We start from the raw sequence: 21,822 nt of genomic DNA, 5'->3' as shown, positions 1-21,822 counted from the left end.
CACGAATGACGGTGATTTGGGCTTGGTCTCGGAGAAGTAGTATATCCTTCTCGTCTGACTCATTAAAGCACAAATCTTTGTCCAGTTTGAGGTGAGTAATCGCTGTTCTGATATCCAAAAGCTATTTTCAGTCTTAAGAGACAGTCGCAGCACCATTATGTACAAAAGAAGTTACAAACAACGCGAAAAAAAACAAAATAGCCCAGTTGGTTAGGAGCCCATAAAACGGCAGCCATCCCCTTACGCTTGATCTTCACTTGTAAACTGGTGTCCGATTAGGCAGAAAACACTATTTTGGGAAAATTTTGGCAAAATAAAATGGAACTTGGGGAGAATAATTCAAATGCACAGTCATTGCGCACCATAGTTATTTGGATTAACCATAAAGAGATTTATTGACTACTGGATAGGCTATGAGCACCTACCTTAGAGTGATAGTGCTCCAGCATTATCTGCTGACCCGAAAATTAAGGCTTTTGAAATTCCAAATTGCTTTGGTTAGTGACTACAGTCAGTTGTAGCAGCAACCAAATGGGTACCCGGGTTTGCAGTTCCTTCGCCCCTGTTAGAAATTGCACTATTTTGGTGCCATTGTTAGTTCCACTGTAGAAATGAATATAGAACCCTATAGATACCACACAGCCAACTACTGCTTGTCTTTCCTCAGGTCCAGATTCAGTGGAAGCACGGTGTCAGAGATTTGAGGTGCGGAGCAGGGATGGAGGGAAGGTGCTGTTCTCTGTAGATGAAAAGAAGATCAGCATAGGAACAGACACAGTCAGAGTAACTGGTAAGAGACGCTGCAGAGCCCAGTCTGTCCAGTTTATACACAGTAATCTAACATCTCACTTTCACAAGGAATACAGAAAAGTAGGCCACTTAGAAACAGTAAAATCTGGCTTTGTGTGACTTACCTCAGTCACCCCTGGCATAGTTCACATCATGAAAGCACTCCTGATTGCATTTGTGATTTTCTTTGTGGAAAGGCTCAGACGGAGAGGTCTTTGGACACTCTGTGGAAACGCCACACATCCAGGCAGATGCCTATCAAGATCTGAAGTAAGTTTATGCTCACATTTAAACTTCTTACATTTCGGACTATTTTGTTTAAAAGCTTTATCATGGTATTTTACATACTGAATTAAGCGTTTGTCTGTCATATACATGTTCAATTAAAATGACTATGCATAATTACTCAATGTTCAATAAGTTACTTGTTAATTTAAATGTTGTGCCATTCATCCCATTTTCTATCACCACCGTTTTAAACAGCACTGTTGGTAGTTCATGCATTCCTCATTGTCTAAGCTTTTCATTCAAAACCCTGACAAATACAATTTCTCATTAAACATGCACTATAATGAAAATTGCACAAGCGTAAACTCATTTATCAGTTGTTCCACTTGGAAATAAGTGCATTACATTAGGCTTTCATGAAAATGAGTGGGATTAAATGCATATCACACTCACAAGGCAGTTCCTTCTCTCGAAATACACTTAGCCTGAGCCAGTGGCCCCCGTAAATCCATTAACAAGCAATAATGAGTGTATTTTTAGTCTATCTTCATGGTTCTACAGGGAAGATTCAGATTAAAGTTGGCAGAAAAAGTGTTATGGTAGCTAATTCCTCTGTAGTGAGTTGTATATTGATGACATTGCCCAAAGCAAACACTGTTCAATAGTAATTTAGCAAGAAATTAATTTACTGTTGAACAGCTTCCCAAATCCCAGACCGTATCTTAGACGTAGAATCACACGCAGAGGGCCTCCCGGGTGGCGCAGTGGTCTAGAGTACTAGCTGCGCCACCAGAGTCTCGGGTTCGCGCCCAGGCTCTGTCGCAGCCGGCCGCGACCGGGAGGTCCATGGGGCGACGCACAATTGGGCTAGCGTCGTCCGGGTTAGGGAGGGTTTGGCCGGTAGGGATATCCTTGTCTCATCGCGCTCCAGCGACTCATGTGGCGGGCCAGGCGCAGTGCGCGCTAACCAAGGGGGCCAGGTGCACGGTGTTTCCTCCGACACATTGGTGCGGCTGGCTTCCGGGTTGGAGGCGCGCTGTGTTAAGAAGCAGTGCGGCTTGGTTGGGTTGTGCTTCGGAGGACGCGTGGCTTTCGACCTTCGTCTCTCCCGAGCCCGTACGGGAGTTGTAGCGATGAGACAAGATAGTAATTACTAGCGATAGGATACCACGAAAATTGGGGAGAAAAGGGGATCAAATTTATTAAAAAATAAAAAAATAAAAAGAATCACACGCAGAAGTGAATCTGAAAAGGAGAATCTGAAAAATATTTAGCTAATTGGGAGAAATATATTGCCTACATTGTTCATTATGTATTTGAAAATAAACATTTAGTGTAAAATCAGACCTATTTAATTCATAATAAAATGCAAGTTCGCAACATATTTTCTTCCCTATAGTGTAACTTTTAAAAAACGATCTAAAAATTATATCTTGAGGAAGATCTTTTCTTTTGACATATTGATATGGGCTATCATGGCCAAGTACACTAGGGTCAGTTTGAGCTCGTTGGATTTACTGAAGAAAACGTGGAGTAGCATCATCACTGCAATACACACCATGTCATCAATAGTAGAGTCAGAGGTCATGCAAAGTGGAAGATAAATTACACTATAGCTGTGTTCGAATACCTCATACTAACATACTGTATACTACATACTTAATGAGTATATACACACTACATACTATTAGTTCATTTTAGTATACTGTAAACAAACGGTGTGCTTTCAGTTGAGCGTATTAGCGTTTCGCCCGTCTCCCGGAAGTTGATGCTGTTGCTATGCAAACTCTTGCTGGCTTGTTAGCGTAACAAATGATTAGCTAGACTTTGTGTGTGTTCGTAATTTCAATCTGGAGTGCCAGAGTGTGCTCTGGGGCGTTTGTAAATTCACGGCATTTCGCACTCGGAGCGTTCAGAGCGAACACTGGACTCTCTGGCCGAGGAGTAGGGTTGATCCGAGTGTTCTGACTTCACAATAACAGCAGACAAGCACCCAAGCTAACTGGCTAACTACTTCCAGACACAAATGAGAGAACATATCACTGACCATTTTACTCGCCCTATCAGAGCTGGTTATGCAGTGTTCATGTTATCTAGAGCATTGGTGACTGTGCTGCTGGTGAACAATTGAATTATGATTTTTTTTTGCCAACGTTTACTGACACCAGACACATTCAACGGGTGTTGAGCGTTCATAAATTCATTAGTTATTCTGCGCTCTGCCTGGCACAGTCAGACGAGAGTGCTCTGAAATCTGAGTAGATAGCCAGAGCGAATTTACGAACGCACCCGAACGACTATACCACTTAGCTAAGCTATAAAATGACGTGAATAATTAAGTCAATAAACGTTGGATAGTTAGTTTAGCATAAAGTAAATATACTGGTAAGTTCGATGTATTAGTCGCCAACTTACGTTACAGTAGGTAGCTAACATACCTGGTACATACTGCTGTAATGAAATGCTTTGCGATTCGTAAGGATAGCGTAGCTAACAAATTGTCAGCCAACATAACGTGTAATGTAACTTATTTGCAAAGTCACTACTTTATTACATTGCTCAACGTTTTCTTAACATTTGTCTCAATTAGTTAGTGCAACGAATTTGTATCCGCTCTCGTCGGACTTCGGCTGCATATTTTCCGCTATTTTCTTCAAATCTGAGAACATTGTAAAGCCACACCCATTTTCTGAAGAATTGCATTATGGGCCCTAAAAGCACAGAAATAGTGTCCATTGCGTGTATACTTCGTATTTTGGCGAATGTAGTACAGCATCCGGGAACTTTTGGCATACTTACTATATCCATACTATGACCAATAAGCATACTACATATTCAATTTACATCTCAAATAGTACAGTTAGAAAAGTCATACTAACACAGCTAGCTTGTGCTATTTTGCCACAGTAGTTATGTTGGTCTACACTACGCGCCGTAATTATTGGGACAGTGTACAATTTTTTATTATTTTGGCTTTATACACCAAAAGTTTGGATTTGAAATCAAACAATGGCTATGAGGTTAAAGTACAGACTGTCAGTTTTAATTTGAGGCTATTTTTTTTATCATATTGGATGAACCATTTAGAAATTACAGCACTTTTTAATATATAGTCCCCCATTTTAGGGGACCAAAAATATTCACTTCTTTGTGTATTAAGTAGTAAAAACGTCTTCGTTTTCGGACCCATTTTCATAGCACGCAATGTCTACGTCGAGCTTGTGACTAAAATGTGTTGGATGCGTTTGTGTTTCAGATTATTTTGTGCCCAATAGAAATGAATGTGGTGTCATTTCGTTGTCACGTTTATTGTAAATAAGAATAAAATATGTTTCTAAACATTTCTACATTAATGTAGAGGCTACCATGACTACAGATAACCCTGAATAAAAGTGAGAAAGTTAGACGCACATATCATACCCCCATTACATGCTAACCTCTTACCGCCATACAGCTACCACCATACAGCTACTACTACTGCCATACAGCTACCACCATACAGCTACTACTACTGCCATACAGCTACCACCATACAGCTACTACTACTGCCATACAGCTACCACCATACAGCTACCACTACTGCCATACAGCTACCACCATAAAGCTACTACTACTGCCATACAGCTACCACCATAAAGCTACTACTACTGCCATACAGCTACCACCATAAAGCACAGCTACCACTACACTACTACCACACTACTACCACCACCGCCACCACCACACAGCAAATAGATACACTACCCAAAAGGCAATCTATCTATTTATACACATTTTAACATTAGGTCATAAAGAGTGCATGTTGAACTTCATTACAAACCAGTAACAGGGTTGACGATTGCACCTTAAAAATCAGCCATACACCCCTTGTGACAGGGGAATGGAAGGTAGTTTGTGTGCAACAGGGAGGGGACATTGAATGCAAGTTTAACAGCAATATTTAAACGTGTTAAAACGTTTCTAGCCTATCTATGGGTAACACCGTTGACCTTTGATGCTCGATGTGCTCATTTGTTCACCACAAAACACCAGAAAACGGTCAAAGAGTGGAACAAACTCAACCGGACTTTACTCTATGATTTGATTGTGTTTACATTCCCCCCCAACAAGAAAACCCTAAATGTTGCTGAAACAGAAGGGGGAACTAACAGAGCAACTGAACAACAACCAAAACAAAACAGGTGTGGTTTTAGGAGGGGGTACTGAAAGACACTCATGGGGGATGTCCACTGAAAGTTGACTAGCAACAACAACTGGAACTTAAGACAGCCACCGTGAGCACCCACACAACTTTCCCAAGTAGAGCCAAACAAAAGGAAAAACCCACATCACACTCAAAGACAGGAAGCAAACCAAAAAGGTGGATCAAAATGAGACAACGGAATGTTTTTCCAAGCAATCAAACCAGGAGCACCAAACTAAAGATGTTGACCTTCCACATCGTTCAAGACAACTGTGGCACTGGGCCAGACACTCTTAAAGCTCACCTGGGCCAGCACAGGCGAAAATCCTTCCCACTAACGAGATGGACAACCAGCATAGGTGTAACACATACTGACTAATGAGGTGACACCAATCCATGCTACGTGCTAACGTGCTAAAAGTCCAACCTCAAAACATAAATGGAACTAGTATATGTTCAATGTTTCTTTTGAAAAATAAAAATTAAAAATGTTTTACTGTATTAAAACCAGAGTTCAGTTCACGTTACAGGGTTGAACTTAAACCTGAGGGACAAATGTAAATGAATTACTAATCATATTAAATAGGTAAAAATCTTCAGAAACTACTATCCGAAAGTAACAAAATAACTAGGGCTTTACAATGATGGTGAAACTTGGGGAAATCTTGGCGTTAAGTGTGTTAAAATCTTCCTAGAAGTTGGACAAGCATGACACGGAAGGAGCCAAAATTGAGTTTTTCTGAGAAAACACAATTTATTTGAATGACTGCTATTGGAATTTTAAGCATAGATGTATGTGATCCAATTGCTCTCTATTCTTTGAACGACTAAACTGTATCTTATCTTAACAGGTTATAAAATAAACATTAAAACAAAATAATCATTTTGAAAAATGAAGTGGTAAATGAAGTGGAACACAAATGCTTTTACCTCCTTTGCACCCCATTATTTCTATCTCTACTTTGCACCTTCTTCCACTGCAAACCAACCATTCCAGTGTTTTTTTTACTTGCTATATTGTATTTACTTCGCCACCATGGCCTTTTTTTATATTTTTATTTATTAATATATTTTATTTGCCTTCACCTCCCCTATCTCACCTCACTTGCTCACATTGTATATAGACTTATTTTTCACTGTATTATTGACTGTATGTTTGTTCTACTCCATGTGTAACTATGTGTTGTTGTATGTGTCGAACTGCTTTGCTTTATCTTGGCCAGGTCGCAATTGTAAATGAGAACGTGTTCTCAATTTGCCTACCTGGTTAAATAAAGGTGAAATAAAATAAAAAAATAAATAAAAATTAATAAGTTGTTGTGTTTGTCAGGCTTGAGTCTCCAACAAGGGCCTTGACCATGGAGGCTCCCAGAGGGGTAGAGGTCACTGCAGCCAGGGGGAAACTGAAGGCCGCGTGTCGGAAAGACCTGGAACTCCAGTCAACAGAGGGAGAGGTGAGGAGGTCACGCACAGAATCAACGGTCCTCGATTAACATATCGTCATCTATCAAAAATAACTATGTCTATAGATGGTTTTAAGGTATTCCCATTACCACAGCCTCAAGTCTCATTGTCAGTTTTTGTTGTTCTGTTAAGGTACTGTAAGGGAGACCGCGGACAACAGATTTCGGAGTTGTTTTTTAAAACCTCACAAGGTTTGATTCAGATATTTTAATATTTCACACAAACAAAATACATTTGTCGGCTAATTAATAGAACAGAATAGAGACCTGTGTTAAATGTGGACTTTTCACAAATCTGGCATATAGACGCAAGGTCCTGATGTTACAATTAACCTCAATAGCAGGTTTAGTTGTAACGTTTTATGGGACAGCTGTAACACCATCTTTAATGGTAAAAATGTGTGTTAATTGAACAGTGTTATGATTTGAAACTGATATTTGGAAGAAAATACACTAACTTGACAAACATATTTTCATTATCTTTAAAGCCATACTACAAAAGACTGAAAAATACTTCTTCTTTTTTTACCTCCCGTTTTGGACTCGACATGTCAATGTATGGTACAGACATGCACTATAAACCATCTGTAGTTATCTCCTACCATATACGTGCCTATTGAAAGTCTATACCCCTTTCACACCAAATAGAGTCCCCCTGTCAAAAAGTGTTGTGTGTGTCTCTGTACTGGGCCGTTTGCACTACCCTCTGTAGTGCCTTGCGGTCGGAGGCCGAGTAGTTGCCATACCAGGCAGTGATGCAACCAGTCAGGATACTCTCGATGGTGCAGCTGTAGAACCTTTTGAGGATCTGAGGACCCATGCCAAAATCTTTTCAGTCTCCTGAGGGGGAATAGGTTTTGTCGTGCCCTCTTCACGACTGTCTTGGTGTGTTTGGTCCATGTTAGTTTGTTGGTGATGTGGACACCAAGGAACTTGAAGTTATCTTCTATTAGAGAAACTGGACGGATTTAACTACATATGTACAACCATTTTTCAACAACCATTTTCCATCTAGCTAGTTAGTCATCTACGTGTTGCTAGCTATACATATAGTTCAGTGGAGGCTGCTGAGGGGAGGACGGCTCATAATAATGTCTGCAATGGCGTAAATGGAGTGGTATCAAACACGTGGTTTCAATGTTGAATAAAACACATCAAACACTTGGTTTCCATGGTTTCTATGTTGACGCCATTCCATTGACTCCATTCCAGCCATTATTATGAGCCGTCCTTCCCTCAGCAGCCTCTGCTGGTTTAGTTATATGTCTATCATATTGAGGTATCTAGCTATAAGTTAAACCTGATCAATCAAATTGATTAGTGTAAGCAATTATGGTAATTCCAATTGCCCTTAACTAGTTAACTAGGTGTCTTCACTAGACAGACACACAGAGAGACTTGTTTGGCAATCACATGTACCTACGGGGTAAGGATGGCCAGCCTCACAGGAGGGTGATTTTTAACTGAGGAGAAGGAGGCCGTGCTGACCGAGATGCATGCTGGCCATTTCGGAGTGAAGCGGATGATTGCCAAAATCAACATAACTCTTCTTCTGATGGGGATTTGTCAAGGAGGTGGACAGCTGGGCAAGGGAAATAACCTTTTGTCTATCAATTATATCTGAAATTATTATGATTTCAGTGAATATCATATCAGAGAGAACACAATGTTTAAAGTTGTCACTTTTTGCTGTCTAGACTGACAGAAGTTTGAGAGGGCGAAGACTGTGGCGCCGGAGTTGAAGCCCATCAAAGTTGTTTCACCACGACACATGATCGGTAAGTGTCCCAATTCATATTTTGCCCTGATAAGTTGTTTTGTTATGGTTGCTTTATTTGACCACAGCAGAGTTCAATATTCTAGAGTGTGTGTGTGTGTGTGTGTGTGTGTGTGTGTGTGTGTGTGTGTGTGTGTGTGTGTGTGTGTGTGTGTGTGTGTGTGTGTGTGTGTGTGTGTGTGTGTGTGTGTGTGTGTGTGTGTGTGTGTGTGTGTGTGTGTGTGTGCGCCAGTATGCTTACAAATATGAACGTGTGCAGACTGTATGACACAGATTCGGGTAAGAATAAAATAATCTTCTCTCTAACACTTTTAATTGTTAGAGGTGGACCTCATCGGACCCTTCACGAAATCCAGGAAGGGCAACAGCTGGTGTCTGACGGTGACCGATCACTTTACCAAGTGGGTGGTGGGAATACCAGTTAAGGTCAGTAAAGGAAGAGTACGTGCTAAACTCTAAACTCCCTTCTGTAACCAATTTAAAAGGGTGTTTGGAACCAAAAAACAGATTTTTTGTTGTTTTATGACGAGGATGTTGTACATCATCAACACCCATGGTTCTCCTGAGATCATCTTGAGTGACCCGAGGTCATGAACGCTGGAACAAGGCATGTATGTCATAGGTTATGTTCTGTCACCAATGGTTTGTCTTTTTTTTAAAGGAAGGCGAGACCTGGGAAAGCTCGCTGGCTCTTTCGCTCCTAGCTGGGGTCAACATCTGTTGAAGTGGAAATAAAAAAATAGCAGATAACTATTTGCATGTAAAAAAAACCTGAAGCTAGTTTTAGTTTCCCCAACAGTGATATTTGTCTCTGTTTATATAACTCGCCAAATCAGTTAAGAACAAATTATTTTTTACCAAAACAGCCAAGCTTAAGATTTCACGACTCATTGGTGAGAACTGTAGGACAGAAAAATAATGACCAAAGTGTTGGTGAGAGCTTCCAAAGAGCTATCTTTTATCAGCTGCTTGACAGTCTCACAGCTGAGCTGTAGAGGTGTTTTTCAAAGAAGAATTGCGAGATAATGCAAGGTCCAGTCTCTCAACCCAGAGTACAGCATTGAATGAGGAGCCTCTGTTTGCCTTTGCTCAGACCTTTGAGTCAAATTTAGAGGACCTCAACATGAGGTTCATCAAACAAAGCGGCTTCTTGATAGGAGAGAGAAAAGTGGAAGGGACAGACCGTCTGCTCTCCTTGACTTTGTTGTGTTCCTAGAACCTTCATAAAGAGGTCTTCCATGAGCTATTTCCACTTTGTAAGATTTCTGTTGTTACACCAGTCAGCAGTGCTTCTTGCGAGAAACTTCTCAGCTCTAAAACAGATTAAAACCCACCTTAGGACGACAATGGTTGATGACAGGTTAAGTCACCTCGGAATTCTCAGTGTTGAGTCAAGGAGGGCACGCTCCCTCAACATGGGGGAGTTTGTGAAACATTTGAGCCAGTTCTCACCAGAACAGCAGAATTATGCTGGTTTAAATCTACCAGGGATAATGTGTCACTTAGACGGTCCCTCTGGTCGTGATTAAAACCTACACTGTGTACTAGCTAATACACTGACATTCTAAAATGATAAATCCAAAGGGTATCATGTCACACAGATTTAATTTGGTCTCGATTAGGTCAATTCCAAAACGTTTCTTTGCTATTAGTTAACATAATATATATGAGCATAAATATGATACTGTAAGTTTGTAATATTGATGAGTCCATTTCTGCTTGATACCTGGTATGTCAAATTGCAGTGTTTTTTTTGTAAATGTAGTTTTTTTTTTGTAAATAAACTATGCAATTGATGTAACACGCAAATGCTATCTTACCCTCTTAGTGCTTGAGATTTATTTTCTGAAAATATTTTGGATGTTCAACAGTTATAGACCCAGATTATAAATTCATGAAAACAGAGTGACCCACGTCTCTCCAGTGTGTGTGTGTGTGTGTGTGTGTGTGAGAGAGAGAGATAGAGACACTGACTATTCATAATATGTTAAAGAATTCTAGTGAAGTGACCCTTCTGGACCACACTATCTGCCACATTGAAGAACTCCGGGTTCAGTGAATTATCACGTCTACCTCTAATCAGCAATCATAGGATTCATTCATGCTCCTTAGATGCCAGGTAAGGGTTACACACTAATTTTCTGCCATGGTCTATAGACCCCCTGAAGTAGCCTCGGACACCCCCTGGACACCCCCTGGACACCCCATGTATACAACTAGTTCTGCCACTGCACCTTCCTCTATATTCCACACACCAGAATTCTGTATTTTAGTCTATGATTGCCATGTGAGTGTACAAACAATATGTGAAAATAAATGAATGACACAACTGTACCAAAAAATATCAAAGTTTAAAATAGTGCCTGCTTGGTTTTCACAGCTGTTTCACAAAGTGTTCATTGTAAGTTCTAAGGTATCCTTTGATGGTATTTATTTGTTCCACATGATTCATTATTGTATCCAAGGAGCTACAACAGATACATATATATTCAACCACTAGGGTGTAGTGATGAGTTATGAGAGATAGAACAAAAATGAATCATATTAGAGCACTACTGAAATTATATTTTTTCAGTGTAGATAAGGGAAGGGCAGGTTAAAATAAAAACATGACGGCCAGACATGCAAGTGTATGAATCAAATGGATTTACATATGAATGGAGTGGGAATTAGCTGACTTTGTGATCTGTAAGGTAATGACACTTTAATGTGTCAAGTAGATTACACGTTTTCTTTACCATTTCCCAAAACGTAGCAACGTTTAAGACATGGATTTCATGTTGTAATGTTAACAAGGTAACCAAAAGTATTTTCGAAGTAATGTTTTAATTTTATTAGCTAAACACAACTTGTTTAAACAGTGAAATTGTCACGGAAATCTGCCTTGTTTGAATAGCGATGATGAAAAGAACGTCGTTTTAGGCTGTAATGATCTCCAAAATTCTAATCATTAGGTCATCACACCGTTGATATAGCAACAGACGCTAATAGTTTATTGAATCCCATTGTGACGCGGAGGGGGACACTTTTATGGCCGGGGGATAGTATTTGGCATGACACCCCCTTGAACTTATTTATCATTTTGTTGCTTTACAAAGTGGGATTGAAATGTATTTAATTGTCATGTTTCGTTATTGGTCTACACAAAATACTACATAATGTCAAAGTGAAACGAAAATTCTACAAAATGTTACAAATTAATTTTAAAAAATTAACTAAAATATAGTTGTTGCATAAGTATTCACCCCCCTTTGTTTAGGCAAGCCTAAATTAGTTCAGAAGTCAAATTTGGTTTAACAAATCATATGGACTCATTCTCTGTGAAATAATAAGGTTTGAATGACTAGCCCTTCCTCTGTCCACCATACATATAACATCTGGAAGGTCCTTCAGTCAAGTATTGAATTTTAAACACAGATTTTACTACAAAGACCAGGGAGCTTTTCGAAAGGGCAGTGATTGGTAGATGGGTAACAATAGACAATCTGACATTGAATATATCTTTAAGCATGGTCAATTTAAATGTATGCTATAGATGATGCGTTAAACCACCCAGACACATCAAATATGCAGGACAGGAAGGAAACTACAGATGTCACCACTTTAAAAATGTATTTAACCAGGCAAGTCAGTTAATAACAATTTCTTATTTACAATGACAGCCTACCCCGGATGACACTGGACCAATTGTGCACCACCCTATGGGACTCCCAATCACAGCCAGATGTGATACAGACTGGATTCAAACCAGGAAGTGTGGTGATGCCTCTTGCACTGAGATGCAGAGCCTTAGACCTCTGCGCCACTCAGTGATTTTTTTATTTTATTTCACCTTTATTTAACCAGGTAGGCCAGTTGAGAACAAGTTCTCATTTACAACTGCAACCTGGCCAAGATAAAGCAAAGCAGTGCCACAAAAACAACAACACAGAGTTACACATAAATAAACGTACAGTCAATAACACAAAAGAAAAATCTATGTACAGTGTGTGTGTAACGGATGTGAAATGGCTAGCTAGTTAGCGGGTACGCGCTAGTAGCATTTCAATCAGTTACGTCACTTGCTCTGAGACTTTAAGTAGGGTTGCCCCTTGCTCTGCAAGGGCCGCAGCTTTTGTGGAGCGATGGGTAACGACGCTTTGTGGGTGACTGTTTTTGATGTGTGCAGAAGGTCCCTGGTTCGCGCCCGTGTCGGGGCGAGGGGACGACGTAAAGTTATACTGTTACATTGATGCTGTTGACCCGGATCACTGGTTGCTGCGGAAAAGGAGGAGGTTGAAAGGGGGGTGAGTGTAACGGATGTGAAATGGCTAGCTAGTTTGCGGGTACGCGCTAGTAGCATTTCAATCAGTTACGTCACTTGCTCTGAGACTTTAAGTAGGTTTGCCGTGGCCTTTGTGGAGCGATGGGTAACGATGCTTCGTGGGCAACCGTTGTTGATGTGTGCAGAGGGTCCCTGGTTCGCGCCTGTGTCGGGTCGAGGGGACGCCGTAAAGTTATACTGTTACATGTGCAAATGTAGGGAGGTAAGGCAATAAATAGGCCCTAGAGGTATTGTATTGATTCAGGGGGGGTGAATACTTATCTAATCAAGTTTTATTTGTGTTTTATTTTCCATTCATATAAAAAAAAAAAATATGATTTTTTCTTCCAATTTGACATTACTGAGTATTTGGTGTAGATCTTTGACAGAAAGAAAAGCACAATTTAATCCATGTTTAATCCACTTTGTAACACAATTAAATGTGAAGAAATCCAAAGAAGGTGTAGATTTTCTGTAGATATTGTAAAGCCACTAAAACCTTACATTTAATTTTGACGATATTTAGTGCATGTGGCTTGGTGCATTCCTTCATTTAGAGGAGAGCTCTGCATTGCACAGGCGACAGATATAGACACACTGTCAAATCCAATCCAACTCAACTCTGCTCCTGGGCTCCATGTCACCGGTCTACTAACCACCGGTCCTGGCAACCCATCTTTACCCACACCTGACAACCATCATTACGCACACCCTGCGTCTCATCATCAGTCACACCTGGACTTCATTGCTCCATTGATTACTTACCCATTATATAGCACTCTTGTTATCAGTCATCAGGTAGTATTGTTTATGTTTCTATGTCAGGCGTTACGCTTGGTTTGTGTCGCGCCATGTTCATTATTACTAAATTCACTAACGCTTCCTGACTTCCTTAGTCTACGTTACACACAAGCAGACGCAATCCTATGCAACAACCAGCTAAACGAAAGCGAGACTAGGTCGATTACGAACTATTATATTAGTGCATCATAAGTTAGAAGCGTCACAAATTGACAGACATATCTATAACACCTCATTGGTTAGTTTCATTTTTCTCTTTCAATGCATTTCTCAGGAAACCAAGTAATGAAAATACTGTATCCCAGGTGCAGAACTTAAAAATCTAACTGAAAAGTTCTACAGGTGACATTTCAGATGAAAATAAATTACTAGATTATGTTCCACCCGATCAGAACCGTTTTAGTTACAATCGTATTTCCTAAATTGTGTCATTATGTTGTTTTCATTTGGGGACTATATTTCACAATAAGGATTTCAGCATACTTTATTCAGACAACTGCATTCTACAGCAGCAAACAGTTTTCACCCACGTATTAAAGTTTTCACCCACGACATTAAAGGCCTACTTACAATGTGATAATGTAATTTTGGAGCCTACAATGGAAAAGTTATTATTCTAGGTTCGCATCAAATAACCTACTCCTTGCAAGTCAGGTAGCTTATAGATTATAACTAAACCATAGGTGATGATGATCAGCTGGGACAATCGATAGCTGCAGTGTTTTGGACAATCATTGTGAGTTTATCAAGACAAAAAGGACACTGTGGAATTATTGATTTGGACCGTTTTTTTGTAGTTGATGGAAACATAAAATAACTTTTCCATTGTAGGCTACAAAATTACCTTATCACATTGACAATGGCCGTTCGCTTTCTCGTTCGCTGGTTTGTGTAAATATTTTATTTAACTTTAGTGTTAAAAATGTTTTTTTTTTACAAGGTATTATCTTAGTTGCACTGGCAAATTTGATGTAAATATGTGCAATTTGATATTAGGTGGATTTTGCATGTTGAATGTTTTTGAAAATGAAACCTCTTGAAATGATTTTTTATCTGTCTGAATATTTTCTTCACTCCATTGTAATGGCGTTCCTCTCTCTCTTCATAAGAAGAGGAGGTGTAGTGATCGAGCCAAGGCGCAGCGAAGTTTGAGCACATATTTATTAACGAAAACACACGAACTTGAATAAACTAACAAAACGGTGAATACAGACCTAGACGACGAACTTACATGAAACAAGAAGAACGCACGAATAGGAAACAGACTACATAAACCGAACAAACCGTATACAGTTCCGTATGGTGCAAACATAACACAAACACGGAAGACAATCACCCACCAACAAACAGTGAGAACACCCTACCTAAATATGACTCTTAATTAGAGGAGAATGCAAAACACCTGCCTCTAATTAAGAGCCATACCAGGCAACCAAAACCAACATAGAAACAGATAACATAGACTGCCCACCCAAAACACATGCCCTGACCTAATCACATACAAAAAACAACATAAAACAGGTCAGGACCGTTACATCCATCTGGAAACAAGATCTAATAGTGTCTGAGACCATACTATTTTAGAATATAAAGATTTTTATCGTTTTCGCCAAATACCTGAGGGGAAATGTCATTACCACCACGTCATAAAATTGGCTATTTTAGTTGAAAAGGAAATTACAGAAATTGTGGCTAAGGTATTTTTTATTTTAAAAACACTATTTGAAGTTTTATTAATTATATGTATTCATCATTGTCATGTTTAAATGTCCATATATGCCTTGATGAACCATCTATTTACCACAGCAAAATCTCAATATTTGACATTATGTTAGGAATTATCTTAAGAACAAGCATATAGGGTTCACATATGAGAAAAATCATCAATATCAATTGTAATTTAATACACTTTTTCCTCAAAAATATGTACCATGATGGTAATGACTTAGCGTTGTGTTAATGACAATGTGGTAGAAATGACATTCCATATAAAACAACTGATGAAAGAACATCATTAAACATTTTAATGTCACAGTTGTACATGTTTCATTTTATTGAAGATATAGAACACACCATTCGAAAACATCAAAAAACAAAGACACATTGCCTCATTTACTTTAAAGCATATTTTAGAACAATTTTGGGATTCAATGCATTAGGCCCGAAATACATGTACAAGGTTGGAAACACTGGTTGACATGAAACACATTATTGTTCACTGGCTGCAGTCTATTAATTCAGACTTGTAAAACAGGTGTGTGCAAGATTAAGATTAAGATCAAGATTAGGTTTTGCCCTTAATGCTCTCTATTGCTTAACGAAAGACCAAATTTCCTCCCAGATTGCGTCATCAAGCATCATATGCTGTTATGTCACTGGATGAGGCTCGGGGACAAGCCCAAGCACATTCTCTGGTTGGTACCATACAATGTCCTCTCTCATTGGCCAAAATAATCGGTTGGCTCCTACACGATTCATCGTATTGACTCGAGCACAGCTCTCCGCATCAACATCTTGTACAATGGGCTCCCGAGTGACGCAGCGGTCTAAGGCACTGGATCTCAGTGCTTGAGGCGTCACTACAGACACCCTGGTTTGAATCCAGGCTGTATCACAACCGGCCGTGATTGGGAGTCCCATAGAGCGGCGCACAATTGGCCCAGCGTCGTCCGGGTTTGGCCCAGCGTCGTCCGTGTTTGGCCCAGCGTCGTCCGTGTTTGGCCCAGCGTCGTCCGTGTTTGGCCCAGCGTCGTCCGTGTTTGGCCCAGCGTCGTCCGTGTTTGGCCCAGCGTCGTCCGGGTTTGGCCCAGCGTCGTCCGTGTTTGGCCCAGCGTCGTCCGGGTTTGGCCCAGCGTCGTCCGGGTTTGGCCCAGCGTCGTCCGGGTTTGGCCCAGCGTCGTCCGGGTTTGGCCCAGCGTCGTCCGGGTTTGGCCCAGCGTCGTCCGGGTTTGGCCCAGCGTCGTCCGGGTTTGGCCCAGCGTCGTCCGGGTTTGGCCCAGCGTCGTCCGGGTTTGGCCCAGCGTCGTCCGGGTTTGGCCGGTGAAGGCGTCGTTGTAAATAAGAATTGGTTCTTAACTGACTTGCCTCGTTAAATAAAGGTTAAATAAATAAAATAATAATACCAGGGTAAGGGTCTTCATCATATTTCACAACACTTTCCAATCAGTCCCTCGTGTATGTAATGTATTGGAGATGCCTGTGGTGAAGTGGAAGGTTGTGCTTTGTCTGCCTCTGTTTGGTGAATTATTACGGTCTGTGGGCCAATACATTCACATAGATATGGAGTCATTTGAGGGGCAGGCAAGGCATCATTCTGTAGCTGTAAGACTTCAGGTGAGTGTGGTGGTGTGTTCCTTGACAGGCATGACTCTATAACCATGCTTTATGGATAGTTGATGTTCTATTTATTTGTTTTTTTGGGGGGGGGGTTTTCGCTGGGAAAGTTGTGAAATGGGTTTCAGTTCACCTCTTTCTTTTCTCACGAGTTATCTTTCTTTATGTTTCTTAAAGATACTCCTGGTATCTTATAGGATCTTGGTTGATTTTGTTTGTATACACTACATGACCAAAAGTACGTGGACACTTGCTCGTCGAACATCTCATTCCAAAATCATGAGCATTAGTATGAAGTTGGTCCCCCCCTTTGCTGCTATAACAGCCTCCGCTTTTCTGGGAAGGGTTTCCACTAGATGTTGGAACATTGCTACAGAACTTTGGCTCTATTCAGCCACGAGAGCATTAGTGAGGTCGGGCACTGATGTTGGGCAACTAGGCCTGGCTCACAGTCGGCGTTCCAATTCATCCCAAAGGTGTTCGATGGGGTTGAGGTCAGGGCTCTGTGCAGGCCAGTCAAGTTCTTCCACACCGATTTCGACAAACCATTTCTGTATAGACATCGCTTTGTGCATGGGGGCATTGTCATGCTGAAACAGGAAAGGGCCTTCCCCAAACTGTTGCCACAAAGTTGGAAGCACAGAATCGTCTAGAATGTCATTGTATGTATGCTGTAGCGTTAAGGTTTCCCTTCACTGGAACTAAGGGAACCATGAAAACCAACCCCAGACCATTATTCCTCTTCCATCAAACTTTACAGTTGGCACTATGCATTTGGGCAGGTAGAGTTCTTCATGGCATCCGCCAAACCCAGATTCGTCCGTCGGACTGACAGATAGTGACGCGTGATTCATTCACCACTGCTCCAGAATCCAACGGCGGCTAGCTTTACACTACTCCAGCAGACGCTTGGTATTGCACTTGGTGATCTTAGGCTTGTGTGCGGCTGCTCGGCCATGGAAACCCATTTCATGAAGCTCCCGACGAACAGTTATTGTGCCGACGTTGCTTCCAGAGGCAGTTTGGAACTCGGTAGTGAGTGTTGCAACCGAGGACAGGTGATTTGATACGCGCTTCAGTGGTGGTCCTGTTCTGTGAGCTTGTGTGGCCTACCACTTGGCGGCTGAGCCGTTGTTGCTCCTAGACGTTTCCACTTCATAATAACAGCACTTACATTTGACCGGGGCAGTTTTAGCAAGACTGAAATTTGACTAACTGACTTTTTGGAAAGGTGACATCCTATGACAGTGCCACTGAGCTCTTCAGTAAGACCATTCTACTGCCAATGTTTGTCTATGGAGATTGCATGGCTGTGTGCTCGATTTTATATACCTTTCTTTTCAAGTCATATTTACCTTTTATGTTTTTATTATTTCCCAGCATTAACATTTGTATCTCCCTCCATGACATCCATGTTCTCCACTGTCACTATTCATATCCATGGTAACCAAGACAACACACTTTTGAAAAAACATTATCATGTAATGTGCTTGTCGTCGTGGTAATGACACAATACTTAGAGACGACTGTATTTTGTGTCAAAAAAAGAGTAACAAATGGCTTATGCCCATCTAATATGTATATAGTTTCCATTTATTTGACCCTTTTTTAAACAGGTGCATTAAATATTTTCAAATTATCAAGACTTTTGTACGTGTAATTTAAAAAAAAATATACACTGCTCAAAAAAATAAAGGGAACACTTAAACAACACAATGTAACTCCAAGTCAATCACACTTCTGTGAAATCAAACTGTCCACTTAGGAAGCAACACTGATTGACAATACATTTCACATGCTGTTGTGCAAATGGAATAGACAAAAGGTGGAAATTATAGGCAATTAGCAAGACACCCCAAAAAAGGAGTGATTCTGCAGGTGGTGATCACAGACCACTTCTCACTTCCTATGCTTCCTGGCTGATGTTTTGGTCACTTTTGAATGCTGGCGGTGCTCTCACTCTAGTGGTAGCATGAGACGGAGTCTACAACCCACACAAGTGGCTCAGGTAGTGCAGTTCGTCCAGAATGGCACATCAATGCGAGCTGTGGCAAAAAGGTTTGCTGTGTCTGTCAACGTAGTGTCCAGAGCATGGAGGCGCTACCAGGAGACAGGCCAGTACATCAGGAGACGTGGAGGAGGCCGTAGGAGGGCAACAACCCAGCAGCAGGACCGCTACCTCCGCCTTTGTGCAAGGAGGTGCACTGCCAGCGCCCTGCAAAATGACCTCCAGCAGGCCACAAATGTGCAAAAATAAAGGTGGTCAATAAATACAATAATAAAAACAAATATATAGATGCACTTCAAAAACATATAATAGACATGTAGAGACACTAACCAAGCATTGGCACATTGAATAACAGCTGTCTAAGTGATTTCTAATTTGAGTCATTTAGCCTGTTACAGTTGTACCGGGTCTCCCCTATTCCCAATGCACTCAAATCACCCCCATTCACATATCATTATTTAATTGAATTGGTATGAATATACCTTTCAGAAAATGTATCATTGCTTTAGGCTAGACAAAACATCAATTCCTGATTCTATTTTCCAATCAGATCTTTTTAGATGCAAACACGATCCGACTGGGGAGCTTTCTTCCACTTGGTGTCTACTCCCCGTCCTCAGACGCAGCTTCCAAGAAACAGACTGTGTACGAGCTGTGCATCTGCCCCGATGGCAAGCTGTACTTCTCCCCCGCCGGCAGCAGCTCCAGCTGCTATTCCACAAGCAGCGTCTGTCTCTGGAACTGATATAAGAACAGTCTTCCACCACCTTGGCTGTGATGCTCACTGCTGCTCCAGCATCAATAACAGCAAAACAACGAAAGTGGAGAGTCCTTGGCCCCATCCAGAACACTAGCACCTAGCTCTGACTTGACGTAGACCTGACAAGTATAAGCAATAGGGCTAACATTTCACTCAGCCTATCAGAGGGCAAGTTGGACCTACTACCATGGTACTAATGCTTCACGTGCTGTTGGAGTTATCAGAAGTTTGGAGTTCCCACTGGGAAGTTTCACTTGAACTAAAATGTTTTTACCCGAGGTGCCAAGTTCACCTTTGACCTTTCACCACTGACCTTTCACATTTTCAACCAAAAGATGACAACAAATCGGTTTTGGAACTTTTGCAAATGTATCAATATGGATAATGCAACTTGTTAGACCATATTTTAAATGTTAAGCAAGCTAGCTAACTGTAATGTTAGCAACGTTTAGCTAAAATATTATTGATTAAAGAATTTTTCCGACTCCAAAAGCATTTGAACACAATCGTGTTGAATATAGGACTACCAAGTTTCCCACTTCCCACAAGCACATGAATGCCCTATCCTGTAACGGTCCTGACCTGTTTTATGTTGTTTTTGTATGTGTAATTGGTCAGGGCGTTAGTTTTGGGTGGGCAGTCTATGTTATCTGTTTCTATGTTGGTTTTGGTTGCCTGGTATGGCTCTTAATTAGAGGCAGGTGTTTTGCGTTCTCCTCTAATTAAGAGTCATATTTAGGTAGGGTGTTCTCACTGTTTGTTTGTGGGTGATTCTGTAACGGCGTTCCTCTCTCTCTTCATAAGAAGAAGAAGAGGAGGAGTAGTGATCGAGCCAAGGCGCAGCGGGTTGTGAAAACATGATGAGTTTTATTTAAATGAAAAAACGAAACAAACTATACTTGAATAAACTAACAAAATAACAAAACGAAAATAGACAGACTAGTACGACGAACTGACATAACACACGCAGAACGAACGAACAAGTACTTACTACAAAAACGCACGAACAAACCGAAACAATCCCGTATGGTGTAACATCGACACAGACACAGGAGACAATCACCCACAAACAAACAGTGAGAACACCCTACCTAAATATGACTCTTAATTAGAGGAGAACGCAAAACACCTGCCTCTAATTAAGAGCCATACCAGGCAACCAAAACCAACATAGAAACAGATAACATAGACTGCCCACCCAAAACTAACGCCCTGACCAATTACACATACAAAAACAACATAAAACAGGTCAGGACCGTTACATATCCAATACTTTCAGATATACATGAGTGCCTAGAGTAAAGGGGCTATGGGTTAGAGTGAAGGCGCTATGGGTTGTTTCTGGACTGGGCCCATGTTTCAGAACAGCTGAGCCTAGAGGACAACGTTTTATTTTTGTACTGTATTTTTTTTTCCTATACTGGATTCAATGACAGTGATATGACAGACTAATCATGATATATATATATATATATATATATATATATATATATATATATATATACAGTACACTGTAAAGGAAAGAAGAGAACTGGGGGAGAGATGAAACACAGGCACCTTTGCTATGGAAAACACGTGATTGAAAAAATGTTTGAGAAGATGATCTCCTAGATGAAGTTTGAAAAAGGCAGTTTGTATCACACTAGTTAACGCGCAAATTTTGCCATTTATTTTTTCAAAGTCTAGAATTTTCAACGTTTGTTTTTCATAAATGCTTGATGGGTATTGCTGTATTTTCCATTGTCTTAAAAGTGTAATAATTTCAAATGTTATGTTTTCAATGTTCCATGTACTGTACTTTAAACTAAAACATGTTTGATAAAGATTTATAATGGTACTGGTAAATACAAAAACATTTAGTTTGACCTATTATTTGATAGTTTATGAATTTACACTTTACTTGGTTTCTGTACAGGTCTAAATAACATGATGCTCAATAAGAAAGCTAAATGGTTTAGAGAAGAATATGGGTTAATCATTTTCATATAGGGATGGTTTCCCTGACACAGATTAAGCCTGGAGAATCTCCTTTTCAGTGGTGTAAAGTACTTAAGTAAAAATACTTTAGAGTACTACTTAAGTCTTTTTGGGGGGGGGGGGGGTATCTGTACTTTACTATTTATATTTTGGACAACTTTTACTTTTACTTCAAAAATATGTACTTTTTAGATTTTCCT

The 21,822-nt window shown here is 40.5% G+C and overlaps 1 protein-coding gene across 6 annotated transcripts in view; it reads left to right on the top strand.

The window, feature by feature from the left end:
• The window catches only part of LOC129865930 (zeta-sarcoglycan-like), a 47,559-nt gene extending 27,422 nt beyond the window's left edge, over positions 1–20,137 (top strand). For 4 of the 6 annotated variants that reach the window (XM_055939014.1, XM_055939013.1, XM_055939012.1 and 1 more), the window contains 4 exons: positions 668–790; positions 987–1,059; positions 6,531–6,654; positions 19,436–20,137. In XM_055939014.1, the coding sequence (XP_055794989.1) occupies positions 668–790; positions 987–1,059; positions 6,531–6,654; positions 19,436–19,630 (515 nt within the window). In that variant the 3' untranslated portion in view covers positions 19,631–20,137. Of the gene's footprint in view, positions 1–667; positions 791–986; positions 1,060–6,530; positions 6,655–8,360; positions 8,442–8,762; positions 10,268–19,435 lie in introns of those variants that run through there. The other 2 variants (XR_008761437.1, XM_055939016.1) reach the window with 2 other exon arrangements.
• The last annotated feature ends 1,685 nt before the right edge of the window (positions 20,138–21,822 follow it).

The sequence above is a fragment of the Salvelinus fontinalis genome, chromosome 11 (genome assembly GCF_029448725.1).
Source record: "Salvelinus fontinalis isolate EN_2023a chromosome 11, ASM2944872v1, whole genome shotgun sequence".
NCBI lineage: Eukaryota > Metazoa > Chordata > Actinopteri > Salmoniformes > Salmonidae > Salvelinus > Salvelinus fontinalis.
This window is presented reverse-complemented; position numbering and strand designations above follow the sequence as displayed.